The sequence below is a fragment of the Ochotona princeps genome, chromosome 16 (genome assembly GCF_030435755.1).
Source record: "Ochotona princeps isolate mOchPri1 chromosome 16, mOchPri1.hap1, whole genome shotgun sequence".
NCBI classification, from domain to species: Eukaryota; Metazoa; Chordata; class Mammalia; order Lagomorpha; family Ochotonidae; genus Ochotona; species Ochotona princeps.
The window spans coordinates 18895880-18920938 of NC_080847.1; the positions used below are offsets into that span (position 1 = coordinate 18895880).

At 38.5% G+C, this 25059-nt stretch overlaps 1 protein-coding gene across 3 annotated transcripts in view; it reads left to right on the plus strand.

Moving 5' to 3' along the window:
* The window catches only part of CDH8 (cadherin 8), a 346924-nt gene that overhangs the window by 159799 nt on the left and 162066 nt on the right, over positions 1–25059 (plus strand). For all 3 annotated transcript variants that reach the window (XM_058674767.1, XM_058674770.1, XM_058674768.1), the window contains exon 4: positions 9715–9834. In XM_058674767.1, coding sequence (XP_058530750.1) covers positions 9715–9834 — 120 coding nt within the window. The remainder of the gene's footprint in view (positions 1–9714; positions 9835–25059) is intronic.

Genomic DNA, 25059 nt, shown 5'->3' on the forward strand with positions numbered 1-25059 from the left:
TCTTGCAGTGATTACCGAATTAAACCTGTCTTATCTGAGACTTTGACTTCCTAGTTGTTTGATAGCTCAGGGGCTGCTTACTTTGTCAGATTTAAAATTTGTTAGAATTCGATCTTCTGCTTTTAAACAGAAAGGGCAGGCCTAGCCACGCTGATATCACCTTTTTTAAAGCCTTAACTTTTAAGTAGAGAAGCAAATTTATTCCAAATAAGCAAAAATCAGCAATCATTAGCATCTTGCATTTAAACTCAGACTTCATCAAATAAAGGAATATGCCTCCACATTCCATGACTGCAATTCAGAGCAATGTTTTCTCTAAAAAACACTGGTTTCATGTTATCTTATTTTTTTATGTTATACTTTATGGGCAGAATAACAGATAGTCCAAGAACTTCCAAGTGCTAAATTACTTCCCAAATCCAAAGTAGCATTAACAGGGCTGGGCAGCTAGACTGTCTCAATTCCAAGTTTATTTTGTTTTATTTTTTAGCACTTTTTTTTTAAATTACGAAGTCAGGTTTACAAAGAGACAAAGAGAGAGATCTTCCATCCGCTGGTTTATTTCGGAGCTGAGCCAATCTGAAGCTAGGAGCCAGAAGCTTCTTCCAGGTATTTCCACGTGGGTGCAGGGTCCCAAGGCATTGGGCCATCCTCAACTGCTTTCCTAGGCCACAGACAGGGAGGCGAAAGGGAAGTTAGGCAGACAGGATATGAACGGACACACTAATGGTGTCCAGGTGCATGCAAGGTGAAGACTTCAGCCACTAAGCCTCCATGCTGGGCCTCAAGCTTCTTAAGTGGATAGTAGGGACCCAACTGCTGGCACCATCATTGGATACCTCTCAGGGTTGGACAAGAGCAGAAAGAATCAAGCATGGAGCTGTGACTTGAACCCAGGCACTCTCAGAGAAAATGCATTATGTCCTTTCCTGCATCGTGATTGCTCTTCCAAAATCTTGCCTCTTTATGGAGATTCACAATCTGCAAAAATCATTTCTTGCTATGTGAGAGCTCATGGAGTGTACAGTCTGACTTCAGCCTTAATATTAACAGATACCACTACCATTATTCCTGCAGGTGTATATATATGTTAACACTACTTCATGCTGCTTCTGGAAAATCAATGTATCTGCAAAAATAAACTTTTACACTGTAGGAACTGCAACCTTTTTTTAAATGTTTATTTTAAAGGAAGAGTCTCTCTCTCTGTGTGTCTCTCTCTCTTGCAGAGATCTCTCACAGAGCGAGAGAGATCTTCCATTGTCAGGGTTATTCCCCACGTGACCACAGCAATCAGAATTTGGCCAGGCCAAACCAAGGATCCCGGAACTGCATCTGGATTTCCCATGTGGATGCTAGTTAGCCCAAGCTCTCAGGCCATCACTCACTGCTTTTCCAAGCACTGCTGCTAGGGAGCTAAGAAGGAAGCTGGGAAGCCTGGACATGAACCTGTGCAGGTTCATGTACCTTTCACTTCTAATTAAGTGCCAAGCACACAGTGCATAGATGCTAACAGCATTGCATGTATGAATGAACAAGTTTGGTTCATAAAGTAGAAGGACTCTTCTGCTGTGGCAGCCCTGACTCATTGTAGGAAGCACTGGCAGTCGCCGAATTCTGCAAGGTCATTGGGAGATAGAGCTCCCACTCCAGCTAGAGAGGATGCTACTTTACTCCTCCAGCATTTATTTGTGGGATTTCACTCTGTAGGGAGAGCCAGCAATGCTCAATTGCTGGAAATAGGCAGTCTATGGAAAGAAAATAGCATTTTCTCCTGTTGTGTTGGAAAAAGAGTCATCCCGATTCTGAAAGGGTTTATTTATGCGCACAGAACTGTAAAATAGGCAGCTTATTAGTTTTCACAAGCGAGCCTCCAATCGTCCTCATTATCTGTTTGCGAAAGCACTGGGTAGGCCACCATGCAAGCATTATTTGTGAGCGATATAGAAGGTGATTTTCTCTTGTGCCTAGTAAACATGGCTGAGATTTTACAGTTACACATTTTCATGCAATATTTTCCATTTCCCTCACCCAGTACATGTTACAGATGTTTGCTGGAATGATGCTTGGATGAATCGAAGACATCTGTGTGCTCAAATGCTGTTTCTGAAGTGTTTTAATTGTTGCAGCAAGTTTCAAGCCCATTTTAAAGACACCCTGTGAAGTGCGCATGGATCTTTCACTCGGTTGCAGGACTGTGTATTTCTCTAAATGCTCCAAAATGAACTATGGAAACTGACTGTATGTCCCAAGTTTATATCCTGTATCATGGGGCCAGAGAAATAACTGGATGTCCCTTTGCCTGACTACAGTTAAGAATCTGTGCCTGTGCCCATAATAAATTCATTTTGGAGCATGTGAACATTGGCAGCAATGTTTCACTACAGGCAGAGATCTGGCATAGGAGGAGAGCACCCTGTGAGTAATGGTTAGGTCTTTGTGAGCAAGATGGGAAGGGAACTCATGATTTAGGTTTCTATTGTATGATTGATATATCTCTCTATATATATATATATCTTAAAAGGAAGTAAAATGGTAAGCACATGTTGCCTTCATTTTCCTTCTTATTCCGTATCTGTTAATTAATGGCAGGGTCAATCATTAGCTGCAGAAAATGGTGGAATCCTGTGTTGTCAGCTCAATGTGATGCTTCCAGTTAACTATCGCTAATGCAGAACGGAAGTCCCTGGGCGGAAGCAGGATTCTCCTGTTCACTGTTGTAGTTGAGCCATCAGATGGTCTGGTTCACTATTTCCCTGTGGACTTGGCTGGGAAAGAAACTGTCAGATTCTCTTACAGGGTTAAATAAAGAGAAACCATAATTTTTGCTGATCTGTGTTTAATCCTCCTCTTCCTGCAAAGACTCCTCAGGCAACCCCAGGAGGGTCGGATATTTGGCATGTGTTTTCTATAATTAAGTAGCAAAACTGAAAAATACTGGGAGGATTTAGGCCATGTTTCCCACTGGGGAAATTTGCTTGAGGCCTATCTGGAGAAATGAATGTTATAGACTACGATATCTGTTAGAAAGGTGGTAAGAAAAAAAAATGTGTTGGCTATTTGCACGTACTTCTCAGCTTTCTCCCTAAGCACACCAGGTTTGTGCATTTGGAGTTAACTTGAGGGATATCAAACAAACAAACCAAAACACAAAGAAAAAAAATCCTGAAAGTACAGTCCTTTGCAGAGCAAGACAGAGACAGCCGAGAGCATCGCTTCCTGACGTACAGTTAATGCACTTGGCACGCCACATTTAAACATGCAGGGCCAGATGCCACTGCTTCTAGTACATGATCATTTAAATATCAACAAATGTGCAAATCTCATTAGATCATGGTGTAACTCTCCAACAGCAGCCCAAGCATGTTGTTATGGCAACACCAATGCCTCTGTATTGTATTGCCTAACACTTGGAGTAAATTGATAAGGGACCTAAGAGCAGTTGCGTTGAAAATTTCGTTTTATTGAAATAATGAAGGGGGTTTCATCATGCTGTGTGACCTGTTAGGCCTGTGATCTTTGGATGTGTGAATCTTTAACTAAGACATTTCCAGATGATAATGCCAGACACTCTCTTCATGTATTGCACATACCGAACTTAAAACAGGAAAGTTGAGGGGTCACATCGAAGCTTTGCAGATTATATTAGGAGGCAAAGATTGTATGCCATTCGGAATTTGCTACTGTTCAAGCTTCTGCCCCTTTAGTCCACCCCTCCACCCTGACAAGGGAATGCTTATTGTCTAACAATGTATTGCAAAGGACTTTACAAATTACATTAGTGTTCTTCCGGTGAGGCTTTCTCAGCTTTTCCAGGGTGCGCATTTTCACGCTGCACCAAAGCTTTGTTTCCTTGCTCAGGGTGTCAGCACCAGCATTTTTCTTGCTGAATAATGTGCAAGATTGGTGTGCTGACTTGCTCATAAAAAAATATAGACTAGCTAACGGAGCTGCCCTACGCCAACCCCAACATCTTATTTTCCCGAAGGCCTTTCATCTTGGTTAGTCAGCAAACCGGAACCTCTCACCTGACAGTGCACCGTTTTTGATGGTTAATTTGCTTGAGGCATCTACTGTCATTATAAAAGGGAAATCCAAGAGTCTTAGGAGCCAATGACAGGAAATGCTCAAGCATGCAAAGAGGCAAGTGGTCCTGGAAGCCCTTTATTAATTCAAATCCAAGCATCACATTGGCAAATTTCGCTTACCCCACAAACAAAATACAGAAAAAGAAACTATTTTGTTTTCTTAAAAAAAAAAAAAAAGAGCCGACTTCACCTTGGAGTTGACGTGTTCGTACTTGCCCCTGACACTAGCAGACGGGATTGTGGTGACAGACATCATTTTTGTTGACAACAGCTGGAAATACAACAGCTATATTATTATAATTAGGATCAGCATCAAGTTGGATTATAATAGGGGCTTTCTTGGAGAAATGGCACAGTGTCAAATTTATAGTCACTAGCTAAATGAGTCTCTTGTATCCTGGACAAAGGGACAAAAACAGTTCCAAATGAAAACACAAACAGAGAATCCTGGTTGTTATATTTCCTGGGTATTACTCAGGCTCTTATTTATCACACACCAACACTTGCCGCTTTGAAAGAACATTATCCTGCAAGGTTTATACTTTTCAATTTGCCTCCGTGTCTGCATTCTGCTTGCATTTCCAAGGAGAAGCCTACGTACTGCAGCTCGACTCAAAATCTTTTCTGCTGCAAGATGAACCTCAAAGCATCTGTTTTCCCCGTTAGGGTAATCACTTGACAAATAAAGCCACAGAAGCACCTCCCACATCTCATCTAGGCTCCAGGTACCTCGAAATATTGAATCACGGTTAGGAGAGACATCAGCCTTGACGGAAGGCAGACTTGTCTTTTCATTTCTAGCTGTCTGAAGTTGAAGGGTGTGGGTTTCTGGGAAGCCAAATGCCAGAAAGAAATCTCCTGGATGAGTGTGTGGGTGTAAGTTGTCTTAGCCCTGTTGCAGTTCCCGGCCCAGCAGTTCATCTTGGCATTCATGTGGAATTTACATGGGCTGAAAAACAGCTTTGCTTTGAACGCAATCCCTTCCATAACACTGAAAAACATGTGCTGATGCTGTGCCTGGTCTTGTGCTCACTGCATTAAAAACTTTATTTCTGGGCCCGGCGGCGTGGCCTAGTGGCTAAATGCCTCGCCTTGAACGCACCGGGATCCCATATGGGCGCCAGTTCTAATCCCAGCAGCTCCACTTCCCATCCAGCTCCCTGCTTGTGGCCTAAGAGAGCGGTTGAGGACGGCCCAATGCTTTGGGATCTTGCACCCCCGTGGGAGACCCGGAAGAGGTTCCTGGCTCCTGGCTTTGGATTGGCACAGCACCAGCTGTTGCGGCTCACTTGGGGAGCGAGTCATCGGACGGAAGATCTTCCTCTCTATCTCTTCTCCTCTCTGTATATCTGACTTTGTAATAAAAATAAATAAATCTTTAAAAAACACTTTACTTCTGAAGTTTTATACCAAAGAAGAAAGTGATGTGAAACAGGCTGAATGGAGCAACATGAGATTGTATGTGTATATTTTCTTTGGGGGCAACATTACTGGTAGAGCTATGTTGATACTGAGCGAATGGGTTTATCATTTCACTTGTGATGGTCTCTATTTTCCTCCCTGGGTAAGGGAGTATACTACAATTAAAATGGGAAAATTATTATTAATGATTAATTGAAACATCTACTTAAAGTTATGGAAAACCAGTTTATTTTTTAATTTCTTATATATATTTATTTTTATTGAAAAGTCAGATATACAGAGAGGAGGAGAGATAGAGAGGAGGAGAGATAGAGAGGAGGATGATTCACTCCCCAAGTGACCTCAACAACCGGTGCTGTGCCAATCTGAAACCAGGAGCCAGGAACCTCCTCCAGGTCTCCCACGCGGGTGCAGGGTCCCAAGGCTTTGGGCCGTCCTCGACTGTTCTCCCAGGCCACAAGCAGGGAACTGAATGGGAAGTGGAGTTGCTGGGATTAGAACCGGCACCCATATGGGATCCCGGCGTGTTCAAGGAGAGGACTTTAGCCACTATTCAATTTATTCTTTAGCCTCACACTTAAACACAGAGGTGACATATTTAAATCATTAATAACAGAAATCTCCTTGAAATTCAGAATCAATCTCTTTAATACTTTCTGCCTAAGTGATTTTTATAATTTTACATATAATTATCTGTGAGTCTATGATGTAAAAACTATCACCTTCATTTGTATAAACTAGTAGATCAAATCTTGGAATTTTTTTTTTTTTACTTAGCAAAAGCTTATAATTAATAAAGTTGGAGAAAAGTATAAAACAAAGCATTCTGGGCCTGCCGCATAAAATCCTCACCTTGCACACACCAGGATCCTATACGGGTGCTGGTTCTAATCCCAGTTGCCCCGCTTCCCATCCAGCTCCCTGCTTGTGGCCTGGGAAAGCAGTGGAGGATGGCCCACAGCCTTGGGACCCTGCACCTGCACGGGAGACCCGGAAGCAGCTCCTGGCTTCCGTTCAGCGCGGCTCTCGTCATTGCAGCTGCTTGTGTAATGAATCATTGCACAGAAGATCTTCTTCTGTCTCTCCTCTGTCTGACTTTTCAATAATAATAATAAAAATCTTTAAAAAATCATTCTGATTCAAGACAGTTTGACTTCGATTTATCTTCTCAGCCACATCTCTGTACTTCCAATGAATGTGTTTGATCCTCACATAAAGGTTTGAGGCTTACAGAATAAAAATGATCATCTGTGCATATGAGGACACCAAATCACAGATTGTGTAAATGATAGAAACCTGGCCCTTTACACTAATCAATACACACACACACACACACATGATTAGCCTCACTCCTGTAACAGTAAACTCTCCAAAAACTCTTCCATCTTCCACTTAATGCAAACCTGTTTTCATGGCTCTTTATCCAGCAGGAACGGTGTAAAATGTTTCACTTTAAAAGCACATCTGAATAAGAATTCCTCAAAGTCATCACAGCAGACACACTCCAGAGAGAAACGGCGATATGACATTTTCTTAAAGGCTTTTTGAGTTATGGCTTTACGTGAGAATTGCCTGAGAAATTTTATTTTTAAATGTTTTGTTTATTTGAAACAAAGTTACACAGAAGGAGAGATAGAAAGATTATTCCTTTGTTAGTTTATTCTGCAAATAGCTATAGTATCCTGGGTTGCAGAAAGGTGAATTCAGAAGGCAGCAGCTGCCTCCAGCTTCCCCTGGCGGGTGGCATGGCCCCGGGCACTTGCAATCTCCCTCAGTGCTTGTCCAGGTTCTTTGTGAAGGAGCTGGGTGAGGTGCAATAGCTGGCACATGAACTGGCACCCATATGGGATGCCTGCATTGCAGGTGGTGACTTATTTAGCTATGGTGCAGTGCCAGCTTTTAGAAGTTGCTAAAACACTCCACTACCACCTCCCTCTTATTTTGCAGTGGTCTAAGGAAAGAGTTTTCAGAGCTAGTATCTAACATACAGGCGGAACTGGTGCCTCCTGGCTTAACATGGTAATTTCTAGGCTGCGTGCTAGTTAACATATGAGACTATTTCTCAAAATTATTGGGAAAATGAAAGAAGATGTTTAACTTGTTGCAAAAAAATTCAAATCTGTGCATAGTTTTTGTACACTATACTTTTCTATAAAGTTTTTGAAGATCTGATTGTTTAACCTTGACAGTTACGGTAATGTCCAGTATATACTTAAATTGAAAGCTAGGACAAGCTAAATTATTTGTCCAAAGTAACAAAGAACAGTTTTTTTTTTTAATAGGTAGGAGCAGCTCTACATTCGCCACACTACTCTGCTGAAATATATCCATCCTACACATACATTTTAAGGAAGTATTAGAGTTTATGTTTCCTTTGTAAGAAAAGTCTTAGGAGTCACCTGTAGTAGATAACTCTGGTAATGGCAGGGAAATTTGACTCTTTATTTGCTTGTCTTTTTCTGGTAACAGAAGGTGAATGATTGGACTCATTCCTAAGCATTAAACCTAGACTCAGGGGCATGCATTTGGTCAAGTGAGTAAGATGCCCACATCTCATGTGGGGACTGGAGTCTCGGTTTTGCTGAACCCAGCTCCCCATGAATGCTTCCTGGGGAGGGTCGTGACTCAGATGGCCAGGCCATGCGGTCCATGTGTGAGGACTATATATAGGGTCTCAATGACCAGAGCTGAGTTCCGGGCTCCTGGCTTCAGCTTGCTCTGTTGCTAGTGCTAATGCACACTCACAGAATGAACAGGCTAGTGGATGATATCAATCTCTACTTGTTTCACTTTAAAACAGTGAACCCTGGTAACTACTTTATTATCATATATTCTTAAAAAGGGAACTGAATTTCTTTTTAAAAAGTTAAAGAAGGAGCTGATATTGTGGTGTATCAGGTTCAATAGCACCTGTAGGAATCCATGGCCTATTTGTGTATATGTGTGACTGTATAACAGTCCAGGTACTCCTCTGTACAGTCATGTCCTTGTCCCCTTCCTGTAGAATGATCATCAACCACTCCTCAGTAAAAACTTGGCAACAAATGTCTCAGTGTTTGTTTTCCAGGAGACTGGTCAGTGACCCCTACTGACCTTTCCTGATCAAATCATTCACAATGTATTCTCTCATCCATTTGTTTAAAGACCATTTGTTCATCTTCATATAAGCATGTTTAATAACTGCCGTGTGTCCAATATTTACTCAAGAAGAAAGACAGGGTCTACATCCCAGCCGAAAGTAGCTTTTGCTGTAATTACGGCTTTTTCCAATTTCTCCACACTTTTATTATTTTTCATAACTCTATATGGTCTTTCATATTCTTTGCCTGTTCTTGTGCTTGATGTATTGCTTGGCATTCCTTTCCTGCCTGCCCTTGTCTGGTTAAGGTATACCTTTCCTTAATAATTTAATTCAAATTATTTGTGTCAGGCTATGTGAGGGATGCCTAATGGGGGGCAATTGCATTCAAATGGTTTGTCTATTAGTTCCAATATTTTAACTCCCATCACCAAACTGCAACTGCCTTGCATGTAGAAATGTAGAAATGTAGAAATATATCTATATCTATATAGATATAGATATAGATATAGATATAGATATAGATATAATGTGTGTCTGTTGGCTGAGTAAGAAAGACCTAAAAAAGGTTTTGATGCTATTGTCTGTAGATCTAATTATCCTAGCATGCTGATTAATTGGTAGTTCCAATATAATTTATATTCGAAGGAAGCAAAAATGATGGAATAAAATATTCCTTTGATATTTCTGTGCAATCTTTTTTTCAACAGCCACTTTTTTTCCCAGATACATTCAGTTGTGCCTTTGCAAAGCTTAAATGCTGCCTACTATATTATATTATTAATCTTGTATTTCCTCTTCTTTTGATATGATTCCTTTACCTATTCTCCAAGCCCATATGAATCTAACAGGTGTCTGTAAAATCAAAACTGCAAAGGAACCTTAAATAATACAGATACTAGAAGGACTGTCTTTATGTAGTACCACAGCCTAGCAATATTTTCTTGCAAAAGACTTGGATAATGTCGAAATTATGACAGAGCACTTGATACCTGTACTTAAGGGGATTTTATTCCTTCTTTATTCCTGCACATGGGTTCCTGAATGTTTGTTAAATGTTTGAATTTGACAAAAATAATCAGTTTGTAAAGTATCATCTTGTTGGTTCTGTCTGTTTATCTTTAGGTACATCTGTCACAAACGTAACAGCGACTGATGCTGATGACCCAGTGTATGGAAATAGTGCAAAGTTGGTTTACAGTATCTTGGAAGGACAGCCTTATTTTTCCATTGAGCCTGAAACAGGTTTGTGGTTTAACTTGATTTTGATTTGCTGTGTTTTAGCTTTAGGGAAACTCTTTTCTTGGGATTTGACTTATGAAATGTTATGGTTAAGTAGTTTATTGCCTGTACTGGTGACATTTGAATGAGCTACGTGAGGTACATTGTAAACCTCACATTCACATGGATACTCATTAAAACGGGGTCTGGAGCTTCTGTAGAACATCTCCTATTTCTCAGATGGTCTCACGTAATTCCTTATCCTGAAACAATGGGAAAATGTGCATGTAAATCAGATAGACTTGCCTATAAGGTTTAAGTTCTGGTGCCACTTGACTGTGTGGTGCTTGATGAGTAGTACTTATTTGTTTCTCTCAGTTTTAATTCTCACATTTGTACAATGGGTGTGGAACCAATCTCCAAGTGCTATGATGAAGATATGAGAAAGCTATGAATGCCAAACATATAAAATGTCATGTGACAGTCGTGCCCTGAGTGTCAAATGCTAATTTTACTGCTGTTGGGTTCTTCATTGTAAAAGACAGTACTATATCCACCTCCTCAAGTTCATATAATGTTGGTCATAATAATAATTAATATTATGACCAATATCATAACCAGCCAATATCTTATAGTCTGGTAGAAAATATTATGTATACCATAAATTAATTATTTTTAAAATACACATTGTTTTCTAATTTGAAAAATTATTTCATAAAATTGATACTTTGTATAAATGAAAATATGTCCCCTTAATTGTTTGAAGAGTGTGTTAAGAGGTTAATCTATTTTTTCTAACTGTTTTAGAATTTGTGGGGTTTCACTGTAACATACTGAGATTATTGTTGTGAATGATATTATTGTTAGGAATTATTGTTGAGAATAAGATTACTAATGAAGTATCTTTTGCCTTTGAGTTTGTCTGCAAATTTCCAATGAGAAAATTCAATACAGAGGCATGTAACAAATATGTATAAATTTCAATATACATAGTAGGTAGTCAGATTCATGAATTTTCAGCGTCATTGAGATAAATTTCCATGACCTATTGCTAAGTCATTTATTAATTAAATTAAAATTTAAAACCTCTCAGTGCTCTTTTTTATAATTCAGTGAAACTTTCATGCATATTGTAAGTGAGAAAAAGCATATTTATATACAAATAGGTCATGGTTTAAAATGGAATTTAGACTCAGAAACAGTATTCACACAATGCCTTAATTGGAGGTATACTTGTATATTCCTTCTCAGCCAAAGAGTAACTCTATTAAAAAGCTTACCTCATTTGGGTTCCTGCACGAATCTGGAGAAATGGCAGAACAGACAGACATTTAGTCCTGGGTTTTCAGAGAAAACTTATTTGAAGATATCCTGTTACCTGGCCAAAGTTACAGGGGCAGAGTTGAAGCAATTTCAAAGTTACTTTGAGACTTCACCGAGCATCACTTTCTTAAATAATAATCACGATCCAGGGGCTTTTTAATAAAACTGAGATTTGTGAACTTCCAATTAGCATTCCTTCTGTTTGGCTGTTTGGTCATTTGTCCCCTGGGATCACTTTATGCACCATCTACCCTAAGGGAAGCAAGAAAACATGTTTTAGGTCAAAATTAACTTAGTTTTTCTCATCTATAAAAAGCAAGGTTAGCTCTAATCCTTCTAACGTGGTTGTGAGAATTTTCCGCTGTTTTTTATTCCCAGATAATTACAGACATGATCCAGAAAGCATCCATTGAGCATTCACCTGAAAATGATCACAGAATTAAACACCAAACACACACACACACACACACACACACACACACACACACAGACACAATTACAAACTCAGGCTCGGCTTGCAAATATTGCACAATGCATTTTTTGAAGACAGAACTTTTTTCAACATGAATAAAGGAAGCAAGGTGGTGTTATTTTAACAATGCATGTTTTAAGAATAAGTTACTATGGTGTATTGATAATAAACATCTCCCGGTAAGTTAGAGGACTTGGATAATTTTAAATCTCATTGTCACATATTGCTATTTGCTTAATTAAATGTTGTTAGCAATATTTAAGATTTACATTTCTACCCAGTCCCAGTATAATGAGTATCTATCTCCACATAGATCCGTTCACCCCTTATCATTTGCAGTTTGACAGATGTAAAATTGTCTGATTCGTATTTTAGAATGTATTTTCTGGCACTGTTGTGGGTCATGTAATGGAAAGAAATACTTGAAATGTTCTTACAGGAGCTGCTCGATGAGCGTCAGGTAAATGAGGTTGAGTTTTTTAACTAGAGCATATACACTGCTGATGGAAGTAGAGGCTGTGTTGAATAATCAAAAGATACTAAACGTAAATGCTTTATCTGGAACAAATACGTAGAAATAAAATGTAAGCATTTTTGTGTAAATAGCTGCATAATTATAGCTCCTGTATTCAAATAAATGCATTGTTTATTTACTGTTCCCATAGAATTTGAATAAGACTATTACAGCTAATATCTTTTCTCTCTTGAAATAATTTTTGAGGTTTGTATAAGAGTACATATGTGTGAAAGAGAAAAATACAATAGCACTATTAAATATTCTTGTGTTAGAAAAATATAAAAAAGGATAAATGTTCATGGAACATTTGCAATTTTTAGTTTTGTGAGCATGTGGAAAGCAGACACTTTTTCTGGCGATCAAAAGATGTACATTGGTTAGATGCTTTGGGTAATAGAGGCTGTGAGGGTTGGAGGTGCAAGTCTTGTGTTGGCGGTTTGGAATGTAAAAGATAGAAGAGGAAGGAAATAAAGCCGAGCAGGGAAGTATCTCACTTCAGATACAAATCGGATACCCAAGTAAGGAAGTTGGGGAAGAAGCAACATATAGCACTGCAGATCTAACACATTTTGGCCAAACCCATGGGAAGTTCTAGAGCAGACTTATACTTAGAAGGAATCCTGCGCTGCACATATCAGATATGCTTTAACACAGTCACCAACCTCAGTGGTTGGCCTGTATGCCCCTGAGAAGAGTACAGCCTTGGCTTGACTCCTGAGGACAATCCTGAGGACAAACAAACCAGAAGGTCCCAATTACCTGTATTCCTAGCTCAACCAAATCTTTTTTCAATGAAAATCCTTCACATGAACCTCTTTGTGCACCATATATCCATTGACGTTAAGGTCAACAAGGAAACTTTTCATCCTATCAAATGAGCTGGTGTGAGATCAAAAACACATTTATGAGTGACCAGCAATTCTTGTTAGATAAACTGGTCAGGGTTTAATGTCTACATTTATTTCTAAAAATGCAATATGTATATTAAATATATTCACCAACTCAGATTTTACCAAAAGAAAGACAATGTCAGGGTTATGCAAGGACTTATTACATAAGATAGAATGCCTGAAGTGGGATTTGTCTATCGTTAAATATACCTGTTGGAATACCAATATAGGCTATTTGAGTGCCTGATTTCAAGTCCCACATGTGCTCCTGATGCTGATGTTTTATTACTGTGTATCTTGAGAGCCAGCAGGCGGTGGGTAAAGTTGTTGGGTCCCTTCAACTAATGCGAGAGATTGAAATTCCATTCTGTGATTTCATTCTTACCCAGCCTTGCCAATGCAAGTATCTGGGGACCAAGTCAGCAGATAGGAGTTCTATACATCTGTCCATCTCTCTACTTTTTAAATTAGGTAATTAATTAAAACATAGAGTGCAGTGCATGACTTATCTGTCCATACTTGGGAAGAATCCTGACAAAACTGTGTTAGAAAATATTGTCTGATGGGCAGGTATTTGTTGTAGCAATTGAGTCATCACTTGGGACAAACACATCACATTGAGACCCTTCCACATCTGATTTAGCAGCTGCTGACATGTATCCCAGCAGGAAGCAGGTTCAAATGCAGAGGTTCCTACCATGCATGCGGAGGAACTGGATTGAACTCCAATTCAAATAGCTATTACAGATACTTGTAAATTAATCAGCAGATAAAAGGTTCTTTCTCTATGTCTTTCCAATAAAATGAAAATAAAATATAAGTGAAAACTTTGGCTGAATTCCTACAGATACTCGTGTGGGATCATCCCCTGTAATGCAGAATTCCAGCTTTCCAAATTTGATTCAGAGCTGAGCTGTAATAAACGTTACTCAAATGGATGCTGCCTCAACGGGCCACCATGTGATATAATCATAATTTTTATAAAGAAGAAAATTGCTCATTGGCTACCATCCGAAATCCTTTACTTTATAATGTTTTTGACAAGTGGCTGGTGTGGCAAAGCGGCAAGGCCATCGCCTATGATGGTGACATTGCTATGGGTGCCAGTTCAAGGCCTGGCTGTTTAGTTCCATTCCTGCTCCCTGTTATTGTGCCTTGGAAAGCAGCAGAAGATAGTCCCAGCAACTTGGGCCTCTACCATTTGAACAAACCCTCATCTTCTCATTTTGGCCTGACCAACATCGGTCCTCATGGCTTCTTGAGAGAGTGAACCAGCAATTGGAAGATCTCCTCTCTTTCTTTGTCTCTTGTCTGAATGACTTTTTCTTTTTCTTTCTCTCTCTGAACTTTGCCTAGCAGGTAAATAAGTAACTTAAAAAATGTTTCTAGTAAGAAAAAATAAAAAGTAGTAAAAGGTGGAGGAAATCCTTACGTATCTTATTTTTCCCCATCATAACAAGGCTGAGAGAACTCTAGACTTTTGAAACAATAAGTTTCGTATTTCCTTTGCTTATTGCATTACGCTTTTATGGAATCATTTTCTGTTGCAATAGCCTGTCAGTCTCTCTGCTTTGGGGAGAGCCCTGAGTCCCATTTCAGGCTCCACTTTCAGACCACAGAGAGACACACCTTTCGTTCCTTTTCTCTTCTTTAAGAGTAACACAATCAGGAATTATTCTGCCTCTTGATTTGTCTACACTTGTCTAATTCCCATACTAGAAGATGTGGTCTAGGAAAGAATGGGATTTGCCTGATTTGTTGATTTTATATCAGCTTGTGTGCCTAGCATAGGGTCTGGCATCTGAAATTCTTAACCATTAGCAGAGAAGGAAGGACAGAGGGCAAGAGAGGAAGGGCAGAAGACAGGATAAGGAGGGAGAAAGAAACAAAGGAAGACCTGGGGTTGGGAACAGAATAAAGAATAAAAAATTAACAGAGAAAAGATACAAATCTTGCCACAATTCATAGGGAAGATGTGAAAACAAGCAAGATGATACAGCTTGCCCTTCAGTCTGTTTCTGATGAAAGGGAGACCAGGTTGGCATAGGAAAAGATTTTTTGTTTGAGATTCATTTAACCCTACATTCCCTGCCCTTTCCAAATATCAGTGTTTGTTTTAAGTTATTAGGCAACACGATGGTACTTTGACTTGCAAAAATGAACCATAAGACCATGATAAACTCTTGTCTGGATTTACTGCTAGATCACATGGAGAAATAGAAAGGTTCCAGAGCAATCAAATAGGAAACAAGTGATTATAAATGTATCTTCCTGTTCCAGAAGTCACCATGATATCACAACAGTCACGTTCAATACTGTTACTTAGAACAGCAATAGAACAAGAAGTCATTGTATTTGTACAGTCCTCAAGGGTTTGACAAAGTGCCAGATCAAATGTAGAAGGCAGAATTTCTGCTTCGACTTTGTAAAGAAACACATGTCAAAGAATATGGAGTAAAATTCCTTTCCATCCTTAAATAAGTATTCAGTGGCAACCACAGGGAAACGAACATAACTGCAGTCACATTTATTGAACACGTATTATACTCTTCATAATTGTGCTCATTGGATTTGCATATATTGTTAAATTTAATCAATTTTCCCACACACTATTTTGAAGGAGAGATTAATGTCATCTCAATTTTCCTGGGCATAGATCAGAGTTTGACTGGATCCGTTGTCTCCCCAGTGTGTTGGAAACAGGATTCAAAATGTATCATCTGTCTGATTCCACATTTTAAAATTCCCCAAATCTCAGCATGGTTTACAAGCATTGCAGCTCCTGCCAAGGCTTGTCATTGGTTCGGGAAGAGACCTCTATCACTTGCAGGCAGACCCAGGCCACCTTCATTCTAGCTGTAGAAGGCAGTGTGGAGCAAGAGATGTGAGGGCACAGTCCTTGTAAAATGAATCTTTGCTTATGTGCACAACCTCCACTATGACACTGCAAAAGCATGAAAATAGCTTATTTGTATTCAAGAAGTGCTTTATTTTTGTGTTTAGCTTTCTCCTCCATTTTCCCCCAATCCCATATGTTTACCTGTAACATTTTAGGTATAGTCAGGGAATATTCTAACATTTATTTCGAAAGTATTAATTGAGGACCACAGTCAAAAAATGGTTGGAGTCCAACCTTAGTGATTGAGGATAGAGAAGCTAAATGAAATGCAAGGCAAGTGAATAATACATGCTTAATTATCTAAAGAAACCAGGGTAAAGATGCAGGACTGTCTGAACTTTGCTCCAGGGAAGCAAAAGTATGAAAAATGACCTGCTTAAAAATAAACTAACTTAATTCATTGATCTTTTTTTGAAACTCAGACCATCTTTCTTCACTGGCCCAAAATAGGATTTGTCTCAGTGGAACCTGCAATATTGAACTGAAGAAAAAAAACACTCCTTAGGGAAAAATAATCTACGTAATGAATGGTTCTCTCTTAGCAAAATCGAGATTGTATTGCATTGAGTCCTCATGCAATGGCTTCATAGAGTGGAGTCATGCCTAAGCCTTCTGAGATAAAGTGACAAATTGCAAACACACTAGGTCTATTTAAATCATGACTGAATGTATTATCATTTGTACTTCCAAGGGACCTGGCTGAAGAATTTTTTAGTTCAGATGTTTGCGATGTGTTCAGATAAACTCAAACAGACCAACAATGTTGGGATAAGCATTGATAAGAGGAAATGTCTTCTACTTCTGCATTAATTGATTTTTAAGTTATGTCCTATCCACTGGGGCTGAAGTATGAATGTTAAATACTGAGTATATATTAAATTGTCTTAAAAATAGAGTGATAAAATATATTAGTGAGCGTCATTCATATACATCCATACACACATATCAGTCTTAAGGAGTTTATAGAATGTGCATATTATAACTATCAATGGATTTTAGAAATTTTTTGGGTACCAAAATAAACTTCATTTTCCAAAACCTTTCTGAGATACCTTTCTGTGGGAAGGGGGTTAAGTTGAAGTTAATGATTTAAGAATGGAGGTAAATTGACAACTAGGCCAATCTGTACTGTTAAAGTTCTAGAAAGTCATCTTTAGGCAATGACACCGAGACTGCACCCTGGGACCTGTGCTTGTGTCACTTCAACAGGTGAAGCATAAGGGGGATTACTAAATGTGGGCTTAGAACAAATCAAAAGGACACATGGAGATAAAAAAATGAATCGATGGTCATGATGACATTGAGAAATTAAATTCTTTTCCCTTTCTGAAAAGTATTAAAGAAATGCTTGAATATATAAATTATACCCTAACTTTATCATATGTACAATATATAAAAATATATTAGAATGTTAGGGTATAATTTATGTATTCAAACATTTCTATTAACTTGCCTGACTTTCGGTGAATACCTGCTTCTTGTGCAATTAAGTGTCTGATTTAAGAAATATGGGTTACAATGCTATTTCCCCTATGGTATTGAAAAATAATACTCCATTTCCTTTGTTTTGGTATTTGCTAATTAAGCATATACTTATTTTTACTAGTTTTAGAACTATTTGTATTAAATGAAGCAAATTGTGATATTTTTGAGAGGATATTTCCACTTAGTACATCAAAGAAAAATCAATTTCCTAATAGTAATATATATATATATATATATATCCTAATAGCAATAGCAGGAAAAATAGTTCAACAATGTTAAACACAAAACAACACTAGCTTCTATTAAACTCCTGAATTTCTGGTTGAAAATCTGGAAGGTTAGAATACTATAGAGAGGAGGAACATTGGCTTGACAGCTGCCTGGGACCCTTATGACTAGCCTAGTGCTAGTCATAAGATGAACCAGCTTCAGTCATCACACAGCTCACTCATTAAAAAAAAAATGACAGACCTCTGCAGATCATGCCCTTTTGTTAAGCTGACGGCCAGAGGTGGGGTAAGGGCAGGGCTGACTGTGTCAGTAACATGTGGTGTTTCATCTAAGCCTCCTGGAAGAACACAGATTCTCCCCAGATGAACCAGGCATGAGGCCAAGAGACAGAAGGGCTTGGGAGGAAGTCAAAGAGTGGGATTCTCACCTGCAGGATATCCTCCTAGTGCACTATTTATGTCATCTTCATTTTCCCTTTTTTTTTTAACATGGGAAATGGAATAGATTTCCATACTTTTTGAAGAAGAAAGACAGGTAAAAAGACAGTTTTTCAAACACAGACAATAACACAGAGAATTGGAAGAGGAGGGGAGAGTAATTATGTGCGACTCTGTGATTGTTTTGGAACAAAGGAGCATACGGGGAGTGACAGTTTCTTCTCTCATATTCTTTATATTCAGGCTTGAGAACCACTGTTGACACAGAATAGAAGTGTATGCACCAACAAACTATGTACTTGTACTATGAAGTCTTTGTACTTGTACTTAATCCCAAAGTACAAGAGTTCTTAGAGTAGTTCTTTAAAAATGCGATGTTACAGATAAAGATTATGGAGATCCATGAGATTAAGTGATGCACACTATGTCAGACAAGCGACAAAACCTTGGTATGTGTGACTTACAAGAAATATTTGTTGGAAATCTGATACAGAAATTAATTGATGCATTAATAAGGAGAATTCAAAGTAATTTTACGTGTGCTTAAATTTATGTGTCATTGCATTGTTTAAAATGACAGAACTAATATGACGATGATGATAGTGATGGCCACATTTAATATACAATTTCTAATATGAGTATGTCTCTGTTTCATGGTACAAATATGTATCCCTAGCAAATGCCACCTCTCTCCACTTTTGTTGATGATTAAATCGTGCTATCAGAGAATGTGACAGCTGGCTGCTTGCACAGACTGATTTAACAATCATTTATTTTCCTGCTTGGTAGCTCCGGTGGGAGGTAAAGTAGGTTGAGTAAGTTCTGTGGTCATATTAATTGTTTTATGATAATTAGAATGCCACCCCCACTTGAAGCACGCAGAATAGTTAAAGATGCTTGAATAAACTTGAAATAATTGGTACGAAAATCATGATGCATATACCCTTACACAAACTATTTTTAAAGAAAAAAGAAACTTGTCCAGGATGACAGTAGCTAGCATCAAAGGAATGTACTTTTTGAGAAATCTAGTTTTTGAATGTTCATGTTGAGTGGAAAGGTTATGAACCACACAGGCACCTCCGTATGTATCATACTGTACTGCTGGGATACGCTTAGGTGAGAAAAAATAATTCTTATTTGCTAGTGACTCCGATTCAATAGGAGCACAATGATGTATTGAGTTCATTTTTTTTTCAGTCTTTATCAAATGCTTGGAAAATTAGTCTGTACTTTTAGTGATGCTTTTTCTCTTTTGAAGTATAGCTCTGAGTTTCATGTATAATATTTAAAAAAAATAATTAGTGAGGAAGGACAAACATTTGTCTTTACTGACTTTATAGGAAATGATAGTTTAAGAGTATCAAAGATGAAACAATTTGCAAGAGCCATACATTTGAGACAACCCCTTTTATACTCAAAAACACATGTGAAGGGACTGGTGTGGTACCCTAGTGGCTAAAGCCCTTGCCTTGTATGCGCCAGGATCCCATAGGGGCACTGGTTCGTGTACCAGCTGTTCCACTTCCCTTCCAGCTTCCTGCTTGTGGCCTGGAAAAGCAGTGGAGGATGGCACAAAACGTTAGGGCCCTTCATCCACACGGGGGACCTGGAAGAAGCTCTTGGCTCCTGTCTTCAGATCGAATCAGCTCCGGCTAATGTGGCCACTTGGGGAGTGAACCAGCAGAGAAGATCTTTCTCTCTGTCTCTCCTTCTCTCTGTACATTTGACTTTCCAATAAAAATAAATAAATCTTAAAAAACATATGTAGATAGATATAGATGCAGATATAAAGATATAGACATATATGCAGGCAAATAGTAACATATGCCTCCTGTGATTTGTGGTGTATGGAGTACAATATGCATATAATATATATGAGTGGAATTCACATCTTGAGATTTGACTATTGTTCCTAGCATTTGTCTATATTCCTGAAAAGCAATGCTCTTCTTGTTGAATTGTTTCTTTAGTAGAGGAAACAATTCTGATTATGGAATGAACTGAAAATATGTCATCACAAAAATTAAAAGACAAAAAAGTATGATGATGAGGAAACAATAAAACATTATGAATCCCAAAAAAAGAGAGAGGTGCTCTAAACATTGTCATGCCTCATGGATATTAAGTTTTATTTTAGAGAAATCAAGATGGCGGAATAGGGTAAGGACACGTTTATACAGATGGAAAAACATTTAATCAGGATGAAGCAGAGAGGACATATTTCAGGAAATAGGAAAGGACAGAACAACAGCAGAGGGGTACCTGGAGACTGACAGACACAGGAAAGCAGCGGACACAACGATGTGGTGTTGCAGAGACTGATACTCCAGCACAGCGATCTGAACTCCACAGCAGCCGGAACTCCACCAGCAACCAGGTGGGAAGGGACTTTCACTGGGAGATTGGGTGGTGAACCCAGACAAAGAACTCTCCGTTCTGCTGGTCCGTTTGATTTGACCAGGAGCAGAGACAGAGCAGCAGATCTCAGACGGGCAGTATGAGAACAGAGTGGATTTCACAGCCCAGTCAGCCCCCTAGAGCTGAACTGGGCGCCATTTTGCGTAAAGAGGAAAGGGCAAGGGAAGGGACTGAGCATGCGCTGAGCTGGGAGCTCATTTCTGTCTCAGTAAACTGCAAGGACGTGGCATTCTACAGGTTCCACCCGGGGCAGGTCTGGGATAGCCCTCGGATTTGACGGCCAGCAAATCAAGAACCTTAGTGGTTGTACATCAGGCGCCATTTTGGGCACTGTGGCAATAGCTTTGGGAATGCGGGGGACAATAATGAACTGCGCAAGTGCTGATCTCGCGAGAACTTGCTGAGGTCCGTGATTGCACTGGTCCCGCAGGAATATTATACGGACTGTGGCATCGTACCAGCCAAAATAGGTCCGTGTGGCACACAGACCTAACATCCAACAGGTTCCGAAAAGATCAGCACCACCAACAACCTAGGACACCTGGCATCTCTCTAATCCTGGGACCTGCTCCAAACGGAAGTGGGAGAAAGGTTGCAGAGACAACAGTGCAGCCTCAGCACGGTATCACAGGAGGAGAAGAGTGGTGAGCCAAGAGCTGGGGCTGTGGAGACCACAGTGGAAACCTGACATAAGAACCCAGACCTGGAACTTGCTGGAGGTTGAGGCACAAGTGGCTGCAAGGAAAAAGGTGTGTACCAACCTCAATAAGTAAAATCTCATTGTAGCCCTGTGGGTGACACAGCTTAGAAACCTGAGCAAAGGAAAAGGCTCTGCTAACCAGAAATACAATGGACAAGAGCAAAAGAAGAGACAAAGGCACAATGAATATTGCCGAAAACTCCCCTGCAAGGGAGCAAAACCCATTGCCAACCTCAGAGTTAACTGACAAATACATCGAGAAAGTGGGGCACACGGAATCCATAAGACTCATTTTAAAGATTCTCATCAACAATGAGAAGCTCATGCAAGAGTTCAAAGAATTTAAGGAAGCAAGAAAGCAAATCAAGGCTGGTATATCAGAAATCAAGAACACAGTGGAGCAAATTAAGAGTACAGTGGAGAGTCTCCAAAACAGAATGAAGCAAGCAGAAGAAAGAATCTCAGAATTGGAAGGTATTTCCTGTCATCAGGGGGAAGCAAACAAAAAGCTGGAAGCAGAGCTGGATCAGGCCAAAAAAAGTATCCAAGAATTGAAAGACACTATTAAGAGGCCAAATATAAGAGTTATGGGAGTCCCAGAAAGTGCAGAAAGAGAAGGTGAGTTTGCAAATGTATTTAATGAAATAATAAAGGGAAATTTCCCTAATCTAGAGGAAGAATTGGGAAACAAGTTCTAGGAGGGGCACAGAACTCCCAACAGGCTTGATCCAAAGCGATCTTCACCACGACATATGATAATCAAGCTCTCTTCAATTGAACATAAGGAAAAGATCCTTAAATGTGCACGTGGAAAAAATCAATTGACATATAAAGGAAAGCCAATTAAGCTCACAGGAGATCTCTCCCAGGAAACTCTACAGGCCAGAAGAGAATGGAGTGATATATTCCAGATTCTAAAAGAAAAAAATTGTCGGCCCAGGATAACATATCCAGCAAAGCTTTCTTTCGTCATTGAAAATGAAATACAATTCTTCCACAGTAAAGAAAAGCTAAAGGAATTTGCCTCTTCCAAACCTGCCCTACAAATGATACTTCAAGATGTTCTCTTGACAGAGAAGAGGAATAACACCTACCAAAACCAAAGGCAAACAGGAAGAACATCCCAGTAAAATGACAACAGAAGACTAAACCAATGAACAACCCATTCCTAAAATGACAGGACCAAAGTACCACCCATACATATTAAACCCTGAATGTAAATGGCTTAAGCTCAATAAAACGTACACTGAATTAAAAATCAAAACCCATCGGTTTATTGTCTGGAGGAGACACACTTCAACAAAGATCAGCAGAAACTATATCACATGGGTTTTGTTGTTTTCTGTCAGTTTCATCTCTTCAAAACACTTCCTTCTGATTAAATCATTCAATGACTCGTAGATCATGCAGTGGCATCATTTTCTTCAAGAAGGTTCTTGATTTTCACTTCTTCAGCTACACATTAGTCATTTAATAGCACGTTATTTAACTTCTTGGTGTTGTTAATTTCTTTTTGCTCCCGGATGTTGATTATGTTTTGTGGCTTTTCATTTAAGGGGATGTATAGTAGCTGTGTAATGGAGACTGTCATATCTAGTAACATATCATTTAACTTCAGGCATTGTAAATTTCTATTTTTCTTTTCATTGTTGATTTTGTATTATGACTTTTCATTTAAGGGGATGTACAGCAGTTGTGTAATGTAGACTGTCATATCTAGTAACATGTCATTTAACTTCATGGCATTGTAAATTTCTACTTTTCTTTCTATTGTTGATTTTGAATAATGACTTTTCATTTAAGGAGATGTACAGTAGCTGTGAAATGGAGACTAATAATCAGATGTGAGGATGTAGTGTTGTATGCATTTCTGCTTCCAGACAAAGATGGACTTACAATGAAACTGTTTACTCTATCTTGACATTAGGATTCTGGACTCTCTGCCATTGTCTAGGCCCGCAATGATGGACATAAGACTGAGTATGAAGAACTATGTGTTAGTAAGATAGAGAAACTGAGGGGGAGGGAACTGGGGAGGGGATAGTGAATATGAAACTGTATTATAAAATAATAACAATAATAATAAAATGTATTTAAAAAGTTTTATTTTACTAAGTAGGTGATGCTTAGCAATGAACTTCACTAACAGGGACAAATTACACACCAGGTACACATAGATCTGACTACATGAACCTTACAGAATTGGAGATATGTCATCATAAATAATCATGCTATAATTTCATCAATTGGATATTTTCTTGTTTAGCCAAAGAGCTTAGAGAATGCCTGTAATATAATAAGATAGCTAGTGTTTACTACTTGAAAGAATGGGTTGAACTTCATAAAATTAAAAGAATTTTCCTGAATAACTAGCAAAATTATTTTAAATTTCACATGGATATGGATGAACCCGGATATGGAATAACTTAAAAATAAATATCTTCATAAAAATCATTCATTTTTCAGAAGAACAAATTCAAAAGAATAATAAATATGAGAAAAAACTCATATTCCCTAGCTATTAGGGAAATACAAATAAAAACAACAATGAGGTCCCACCTAGCTCCAGTGACATTGGACTACATTTAGAAATCTACTAACAGCACTTTCTGACATGAGTGTGGGGAAAAAAGTACCCAACTCCACTATTGGTGGGATTGCAGGCTAGTGCAACCACTGTGGAAATCAGTATGGAGAGTGTTAAGACAAGTGAAAATTTAAGAAAGAGAAATCTACGTATGGGAAAGTGAACTTCAACACTATATTTATAAAATCAGCAGAGTCTACATTAGTAGAGACATGGAAATAACATATATGCCCATATGGATAAAGAAACTGTGGCAATCCACTGCATAGAATTTTACTCAGCCATTAATAAGAATGAAATTCTACCATTTGCAACAAAACAGTGCCAGCTGGAGACAGACACAAAATAAGTCAATCCCCAAAGCACAATTAGCATATGTTCTTTCTAATATAAAATAACATTCGTGCAAAATACAAAATATATATGTGTATATAGGTAAATATGCATATACACATATTCTCACAGATGAACTGTATAATGGAGACTAGCATACCTAGTGAAACGAAGATACATTGTAGTATGCACCTCTATTTCTGAAAAAAAGAAGGACTCCCAATTAAACTCTTAAATAAGCCTCAATAATATTACAGATTTTTCCACCATTGCCAATACCTACAATGCCATACTATGTTCAATGCACTAAAATCGCAGAATGTTGGACTTGAGACTGTTGCTGAAGGACTGTATTATTGTACTATGGGGGAAATAGGTTGAGGGAGAGAATGGGGATGGAGGATTGGCAGGAGGAAGGAACCCCTATATTTGCAAAAATGTAACATGGAAAATAATAACTATTAGCATACCAAAAACCATCAGTCTATTATTCATATACTTCTGAGACTTCCCATTTGTAGCAGAAAAATATTTCTAAAAATAGAGTAGAGATACTAGTTTGTAACCTTATAATTTTTCCCTTAGAGTTAGAAAGTGTATGGTTACAATATGGCACTAAATGGATTTTCTAGCCCTACTTTAGAGATTTTAATTTTTTGAAATTCTGACATTTGCTTATAGCCAGTGAAAAAGATAATTTTTTTGAGTTCTTCTACTAGTCAAACACTTAGGAATATGTGGCTATGTAAAGAAAACAAAATCAAAACTAAAGAAAAATAGTGTGGGGATCATATTAGGATCACTTTTCCATTTGTGATTGTGTGTAATTTGCCATTTATAATCTTAAGTGTGATTATTTTATGGTGAACTGCCAGTTTTATTTGACCAAGAAGATCAGAAAATTGGCATTCAGTAAATTAGTGATTTTAGTATCCACAAAGTTAACAGAGTTGA